The 9290-nt window shown below is 32.8% G+C and overlaps 1 protein-coding gene across 2 annotated transcripts in view; it reads left to right on the forward strand.

The window, feature by feature from the left end:
* Positions 1–8414, forward strand: part of LOC114647997 (sorting nexin-9-like) — a 126124-nt gene extending 117710 nt beyond the window's left edge. For both annotated transcript variants that reach the window (XM_051925595.1, XM_028796766.2), the window contains 2 exons: positions 2723–2814; positions 4634–8414. In XM_051925595.1, the coding sequence (XP_051781555.1) occupies positions 2723–2814; positions 4634–4681 (140 nt within the window). In that variant the 3' untranslated portion in view covers positions 4682–8414. The remainder of the gene's footprint in view (positions 1–2722; positions 2815–4633) is intronic.
* Positions 8415–9290: the final 876 nt, after the last annotated feature.

The following is a 9290-nucleotide window of genomic DNA, read 5'->3' on the forward strand; positions in this document are numbered from 1 at the left end:
TAACTTCCATTTATTTGGAAATCGAAACATGCATCCAAAGGGTGGCTCTACAATGACCTAAAGCAGAAGGGGACATGGCACTACCTAACTTTCAATTTTATCACTGGGCAGCAAATATACAAGCTATAAAGACCTGGACATTGACACAAATTGATGAATATCCACAAGCCTGGTCTGCAATAGAAATCAAATCCTGCAGTATTTCTTTATATTCCCAGCTCTATGCTCCATTTACTACAAACTACCGTCGTTACACTAAAAATCCAATTACCCTTCATACTCTCAGAATATGGAACCAATGTAGGAAACACTTTAAGACAGAAAAGCTTTTATCTATTACACCTCTACATAATAACCACCTTTTTCTATCTTCTCAAACATATACACTCAATGTCTGGAAAATGTCCAGGAATAATGTCCTACGAACAATTACACTTCAGTTGCAATTTCACATGAATTTCTCCACTACTTTCAAGCTAGAAACTTTGCTAAACAGAACCTGCCCAAGTTCCTTACCTTCCACCTTGTTCTATTACAGAAGAATTATTGATCAGTCTTGAGACTCCGATAGCATCTCTACAATTTATAAACATATTTTAAAGTCTCTTCCTTTCAAAGACCCTAGAGTTCATTGGGAAAAGAATCTGTCACAATATTTCAGTAAAGAAGTGGAAGGCAGCCATGCACAGAAAACACTTGAGCACCATATCGAGCACATTTATGTTGTTTAAAATTGTCCAAAATGTTTCCAGGGCAAGATTCAACCTGTGAACATTGCAATCTAGTTCCAGCCTCACTGGGCCACATGTTCTGGACATGCACCAAATTAACAACATTTTGGACAAAAATCTTTGCATGCCTTTCAGACAGCTTTGGTGTCACAATCACTTCTAACCCATTAACAGCTGTATTTGGTGTACTCCCAAACACCTTAAAGTGGAGAAAGACAAAAAAAAAAGTAATTTCCTTTACTGCACTATTAGTATGTACAGTAATCCCTCCTCCATCGCGGGGGTTGCGTTCCAGAGCCACCCGCGAAATAAGAAAATCCGCGAAGTAGAAACCATATGTTTATATGGTTATTTTTATATTGTCATGCTTGGGTCACAGATTTGCGCAGAAACACAGGAGGTTGTAGAGAGACAGGAACGTTATTCAAACACTGCAAACAAACATTTGTCTCTTTTTCAAAAGTTTAAACTGTGCTCCATGACAAGACAGAGATGACAGTTCAGTCTCACAATTAAAAGAATGCAAACATATCTTCCTCTTCAAAGGAGCAAACAAATCAATAGGGCTGTTTGGCTTTTAAGTATGCGAAGCACCGCGGCACAAAGCTGTTGAAGGCGGCAGCTCACACCCCCTCCGTCAGGAGCAGAGAGAGAGAGAGAGATAGAGAGAGACAGATAAAAAAATCAATACGTGCCCTTCGTGCTTTTAAGTATGCGAAGCACCGTTCAGCATGTCGTTTCAGGAAGCAGCTGCACAAAAGACAGCAACGTGAAGATAATCTTTCAGCATTTTTAGACGAGCGTCCGTATCGTCTAGGTGTGCGAACAGCCCTCCTGCTCAATCCCCCTACGTCAGGATCAGAGAAAGTCAGCGCAAGAGACAGAGAAAAGTAAGCTGGGTAGCTTCTCAGCCATCTGCCAATAGCGTCCCTTGTATGAAATTAACTGGGCAAACCAACTGAGGAAGCATGTACCAGAAATTAAAAGACCCATTGTCCTCAGAAACCCGCGAAGCAGCGAAAAATCCGCGATATATATTTAAATATGCTTACATATAAAATCCGCGATGGAGTGAAGCCGTGAAAGGCGAAGCGCGATATAGCGAGGGATTACTGTACACTTATCTTGCTCAAGTGGAAGAATCCCACCCCCCACAGTCAGTGGGTAACTGATGTTCTGTACTACTCACTTAAGGGATGTATTCAAAACTTTTTTAAAATATGGCAGGATCTAATCAATAACATTTTAGAATAAGCTTCCATTTCGGGGAAAAGAACACCCTGCTTTTCTTGTTCATTTTATAAAGTAGCTTTGGTTGCTGGCTAACCTCTATTTCTCTTGGGTGGGGGTTGAATTTTACTTTGATTTGTTAAATTTGACTTGACTGTATAGAATATTATCTGTGTTTAATTAAAATCAATAAAGATATTAACAAAAAAAATAACCTTTTCTAAATCCTTTACACATACCTCCATCTGCAGACTTTTAAAAGCTTAGCTGTTTAATTTAAATTCATAATTGAGTTTACTAACTTTTTATTTCTTGGTTTTCATTGTTATAATTATGTGAAAGTTAAACTAATCAATAATGAATATCTTGCCAAATAGAACATAATTTCATTGCCCAGTCTAATGTGAGTAATACTGTTATTATTAATTCATGATATTTATTATATCCCTGAAATTACTTCTTAATTATGTTTCTTTATAAGTATCCATATTAGCCAAGTTAAAATAACCTTTCAAGCACAATTTATTCTTTTTTTTCCTTTCACTGAAAATGCTGGTATCAGCATATGTTATAATTAAACATAATTTATATTTAAAATAAAATTCAATACTACATTGTAAAGAATGTGTATTTCCTTATTAATACATTTTGTAATCCATTTTATCAACCAACATTTTCCAGTACTCATACTTATTATTAACTTTTATTTGAGAATGAAAAATTATAAGAAGAGTCATCTTAACCTCTTGTTTCAATTTTAGCGGAGATGAATCACTTCCATAGTAATCGCATTTACGACTATAACAGAGTGATGCAGCTCTATTTGGAGCAGCAGGTTAAATTTTATGAAATGGTGAGTATGCTTCATTTTACAGACTTGTTTTTTTTATTTTAAAATCAGGATTTATATTTAATCAATTCTTTTACTACACAATAAAAATAAAATTAATATTTTATGTGTTTTAGTAATTTCTGTGTTTGCTAATTTCTCAGCATGTAATTTTAACTTTAACTTAATATTTTCTTGTGTTTCTGTAACAAATTAATAAAAAAACAGCAGGCAGATGGGAAATGTAAATACTACTTTATACAGCAACGGTTAGGTTAGGTTAGGTTTCTTTATTTAGTCATGTTTACACAGGAAAACATGAAAAAACCTCTAACATCTAATTTTTGTTAGAAATAAAACATGATTTTAGATTCTTAAAAATGCTCTTTACAAGCATTTTCAAATAGTGCTTATTTTGGTCAAGTGCTAAAACGTATTTGACTAATGGTAGGGTTATTATAGATTAATAACTTATTTGGCTAATGGGTGTTAAATACAGATGGCTTCTTTAATGAAATGAAAGTGTAAAGCAGTGAGAATGAGTGTAATGTTTCTATTTTATAGACATGTGTTGTAATTACTCACACTGCTAAAATATGTGCTATACTGTTATGATAGTTTAGTGGCCAGGATGGTTTAACCCCAATATATATATACAGTGATTATAAACTGTATGGTCTAAACTCACTTACCTTACTATTGAAAGCCAAGTGTGTTACTGTAAGGCTATTGCTCCTTGGCTACTGTTAACATCAGGAGTCTTTAATTTATTTCAGAAATCAAACTCTTCACAATCACTTCCTCAAACTCTAAGGACCTGAGTAGTAATTTTGGCCTAGTTACAGTCTGTTGGGTTTGCACATTCTTGTTGTGTTTGCATATTTTTATGGGTTCTTCATTGAGTTTGTGTGAGTATGTGTGTGTGTGTGAAGATGTTTTCTGTCCTTTTTCAATGGTTGTTCTTTCCTTACATTCATCCTGCTTTCCACAGTTTTATAGTGCAGTGCTGAGCAACATCGGTACTGAACAGCTATAGTGGCTGCCGGTTTTTGTTCCAACTCAATTGCCTAATGAGATGTCAGTTATTGCTGATAAAGCACTTATTGCTAAAGAAAAATATCTATAAGATAAGAAACAACTGACATAACAGAGTTAAAACAGGAACAAGCCATGAAATTAAATAAGATCTGTTATTGATAAGCATTGTTTACTAATTAAGGAACAGGGTTGGAACCAAAACCTGTAGCCACTTTTATTTTGCTCTGTTTTATTTTATGCTTTTTTTTCAGAAAAGTAATAAACCATTTAAGTGATCTTAGTTAATCAGTATATTTAACTTCATGTTTTATTTACTTAGCCACATCTGTAACTGAAAATTATTAGGCTCTTAAATTCCCCATTTCCTTATGTTCTTATCAAAGAGTGCATACATTTAGAAAGTGTTCCATTTACCTTTTTTGCTTTATAGTAAGCATGCATCAGTATGGATTGTGATTTGTAAGTATTCATTTTGTATTATCCTCATATTTTAAAGAAATATCTAACTGGATTGACTGTAGGGGCCATTTTCAGAGCTTTGGCAATACACAATATTGACGTTTAGCAAGTGTTATAATTAAATATTGCAACAGATGACAGGGAAGGCTAGTATAAATAGATAGAACAGCAGGAGACTGCTTCATGGGACCATGTGCTCCTCAGCACATTGCAAGGCAGCATCACTCTGATGAATCTCTGGTGGGACACCCTCAGCCACTCAGTGAAAGTATAGAGAATACATGATAAAGAGTTTTAGTTCATCTGTCATTACATGGAAGCTTATTGTTTTTCTCTTCCTTTCTAGATTGCTGAGAAGCTGAGGCAGGCCCTCGGCCAATTTACTACTATGTAGAGAAACATCCTGCAATGAGGAAAGAGCCTTGGAGGGATTTATTGCTTGTTATTTCATCCATGTGCACAAAGAAATGGTTTCTTCAGTGATTTAAGATTAAATAAGATTCATCAATAAGTTAGATATACTGACATTGTGGCAATTCCTTATTGGTTCCTCATCTTATAGCAATCATTGGATTGGAAGGCTTTTGCTTATAAATGCTGGTGAAAAGCTGTGTACATTATACTTAGCATTAGGCTGTAACACTTTTGACAGAGAAGATATTTGAACATATTTTTTTCATTGGATTTTTTTATCATAATGTTATATCTATTTTTAATACAGTGAATTGCAAGTCAGTAATAGTATGCCTTAATCCAAAAACTCCTGTATGTGATTGTTTTCTTACTGATATAAAGAAATTGGTTTTTGATCTAATCATTTAGATGCTAAATTTGAAAGAAAAATTACACTAAATGCTTAATAATATCAGGAAAAGATGAGATCACATTCTCTAAGTTACTATTGATATATATAAATGCTGCCTGAGTTTTTAATATTTTTTCAGTATTTGCATAATGCTTAATATTTTGTACAATAGAAAAAGAAAAAAATGCCTGGAGCTAAAGCTACTATATTTTATCCTTTCAGGGGTATTTTAAAGGATTTGCAATTTCAGATTCACAAAATTCAGTATCATCCAGGTAATTTTCTACATGACAAAGGCTGAAGAAAAATTATATTTAAACCCATGTCAGCCAAAACTGCTCATTGAAAGGGTATATTAAAAGCAGTTGCTGCCCATTTTCTGATTATTTTATAATTTAAGCTGACCTGTGACACTCCCTTTGCATCTAATATTTCTGTTTATGATTTTTATGAGACTTCAACCATGATAAAAGCTTTAAATTATACAGATTATCTACCTTATTAAAGAATTTTCTTTCACAGGAGGGTATACTTGAATGTAAAATGTATAAACTTTCCTAATTTTAAAATTACAGCATTAATCTTATTTCTAGCATATTGCCGTTGTATTACAAAGTTAATCAATACATGATCTATTTATTAAATAATCAAAGTATACCAAGGCCATACTACTTCTTGGAAAATCAGTGTTGCATGGACTCCCACAAAGTTACAATTTTGTTATGTCTTAAAGTATAACATTTACGGCACACAAAAAGCAAAACAATGTAACTGTGCTACACATTTTGTTATTAACCTCTAAAATTCAAAGTTTCAAGTATTTTCTGGACAGTCATCTTAGCCATTATATGTGATAGCTATTTTTAAAGTAATTAAAAGTAATTAGTATAACACAGAAGTAATATTTTGTACTTTTTGAAGTTTTTAAAATAATCCACCCATAATATAAATATGTTCAGTTAGTACAATGAGGAAAAGTTTATTTTAATTGCCCATATCAAGTTGCACTGCCACTTCATGAGAGATGGGCATAAGGTTCCAAGATGTCCCATTTTTTATCTGACGTATAAGATGAGCCCTCCATTTGCTTGGGGCCTCTAGTTTGATAGCAAAGGCTATGCAGTCTCTTTTTGTAAACAAGTTTGCTTAATAGAATATTTTTTGTCTTGATGGAAACAGCTTGCAAAAAGTTTATCCTTTGAAAAATGATTGTAACTGACATTAGGTGAAAGAAAACCATGTCTGGTGTTAAAGTGATTTTTAAACAAGTCTTTATTAACAGGGGCAAGAAGGAGCAGTATCTTCATGTACTACAGAACTTAGATCTGCCTGCAAAACAGTAACAAAAAAAGATTTTTGTGAACAGCATAAGCTAACATATTTTTGCACCTCTTTGATTATACTATAGCAGGGAATATGTGTATCGTATTTACTGGCAAGATAATCTGACATTAGTAAAGCAATAGGATTTTACTTTCTTGAAGTATAAAATACAGTACTCATAAATAATGAATAAATAGGTGTTGGGAACATTCAAGAAAGTAAACTGTGGAAGTATGAGTAAAAAATGTGGCATTTGCTTTTGACGTCAGTCCTGCTTAAAAGATAAACGTTTTTTACATTTGTGGCTTTAATCTAAAGGAACGCGAAAAATAAAAGCCTGATTTTACTCTTCAGGAAGTTAAAATCAGACCCAGCTTATCATTCCATTGCTTAGCAGTGAGGTATGCAGTGAAGGAATTCAGTTATTTTTAATTATTTAATGCATGTGTCATGCTGTTGTCTGCATTGCATTCTGAATATAAAAAACAAGTTAATAGTGCAGTTTTAACTAATACTGAATGTCAAAATGATTTTCTTGAACAAACATATCTTTAGAGGCAACACAGTTAGTTTACACCATGCACAATACGGCGTGTCAAATAATGCTGAAATATCTTTAGAGGCAATACAGTTAGTTTACACCATGCACAATACGGCGTGTCAAATAATGCTTATTTCAGACAAGGAGCTGTATCTTCTCCTTCTTTCTGTGTTGTCCACAAAATCTGAAATTTGGAAATGGCTAGATTTTAGTGTTGCATACAGAGTGTGTCTAATGTTAGGTATGTGTCAAATCTCACATACAGTATAACATTCATATTTATATTATTATTTATAATGTCATGTGAAAAATGGGGGAAGCCGAATCATCTTTATTCTAAATTCAAAAAGCATCCCCTGTTTTACATTCATTTATTTTTCTGATCCAATGTAAACAATCTCTATGGATATACTTATGAACACTACAATGATGATTGAACCAGTTCAGGACAATTTGTATTTTTTATACTGATGGGTCTCTCAGGGGAACACAGAAACCCAATTCAAAAATTTGACTAATAAACAAATACAAATACAAATCTCTGAGCATCTTTGCCTCTTACTTCTTTGATGCTACATGTAATGCAAGGCTGCAAGAAGTTAAGCACTTAAAAACAAAATTTCTTGCATTTTGAAAAAAGTGTATTTTTTAAACTTACACTTGTTGAGTATTTGTATAATGTATAATATTTTACAGCATATTTCATTATCTTCCATATTTAAATAATTAAGCAACTGAATTTCTTACTTCTTTGTTGAGACAGGTGTTTTGATTTGTATCTGTTTACTAACACAATCTTAGCAAAGTTAGAGGAAAAATATAATAAATTATGCCAAAGATTTATCTGCCCAATTCTTTTCCATAAATGCATTCTATCTGTGTAGTTTACATGTACTTTGAAAGATGTGGTCAAAATATTTCATTTTTTTATGCTTTTTTTTGAGATAATAAAATATTCTTATACTTCAGAATAATAGGAAATTACCTTGGGAGGCTCTGTGTATACACCATTCTATTATTAATATATGATCATTTCAATGTATTAGGTAAATTTATATTTTACATATGTATGCAAATTTTGATAAGCCTAAAACATGTTATAATTAGGTTAAGGTGTTTACGCGTTATTGTGAAGGAAGAACATTCATATAGCCAACCTATTTATAAAAAGAATTATGTGCTCAAAGATGATGATATGTGTCTGTCAATTGAAAAAAAAATTAGTAATGCAGTTAGAATGATTTAATGTTAAAGAGAGAACAACTGTTGCAATTATTAGTAGCATTGTGTATATACATATTGTTAAAAACTATACATAAATTATATTATACATGCATATTGGTATTTTGTTGGGTGGTCTTCTGCTAAATAAAAAACCTTACCATGTGAGGATGTTGAATCTAGACATGAGAGCCTTGGGTCTAGGTTTTCTTAAATAAATTCAAGTTAAGCGTAAAATGTTGTTACTTGTTGTTTTTGATAGTTAGTGTTACACTGTTTGAATGTCTTTAGATTTTAATTTTCAGTAGTAACAAGCCACTGTAGTGTTTAAATAATGATTTGAAGACTGAAGTATATGCTACACATGGGTTTTTTTCTAAATTATTGGAGATATTTAAGGGGTTGGTAAATCTTTTTAAAAGCTACCACTTTTTGGGAATGAAAGAATTGCAAATAATTCAGTCTGCCATTCCCATTTCTTGTTTAATCCTATCAACAAAAAATATCTCTTGTCTGTGGCCATGAGAACATCATATCTCCAGATACAGCACTATTACAACTTATTCCTCCCAAGTGTCCGTTTGATTCTAGAGTAGAGTTCAGGTGTTAAAGGTTCACAGCTCCATCTTTTAAAAAGTCATAATACCAAAAGCATCCCCAAAACAAATATAGGTCTTCTTAGTTTATACAGATATTACTGTTAAGTTGTACTGTGATCTTGATTTTATGAAGCTCAGTCACAAGGTGCTTGCTGTGTCATGCCTGGTAAACTTGCAGGACGTATCACACTAGTGCAGACAGCAGCTCAGCTGGTGCTTCGTGATGCTAAAGTGCTTGATGCCAACATAATATCTCTGTTGTTGACTGTGAGATTTATTAAAGACTAAATTAATTCATGGCCCCAGTTGGAGTTTAATTTCTACAATTTTCTTCTTTCTTTTTCTTTCCTGAATATTGAGTGAAATTATGACAGGGCACAAGAGGAAAGAACAACTGTTACATTTCTAACATTTCTTAATATAAAAAAACAGAATATATAGTTAATTTGCTTAATTGAAGAATATGCTGTGACTAATGGAAGAGTAAAACAAATAGTGGACAATACTTTGACCA

Source organism: Erpetoichthys calabaricus, chromosome 3, assembly GCF_900747795.2.
Source record: "Erpetoichthys calabaricus chromosome 3, fErpCal1.3, whole genome shotgun sequence".
NCBI lineage: Eukaryota > Metazoa > Chordata > Cladistia > Polypteriformes > Polypteridae > Erpetoichthys > Erpetoichthys calabaricus.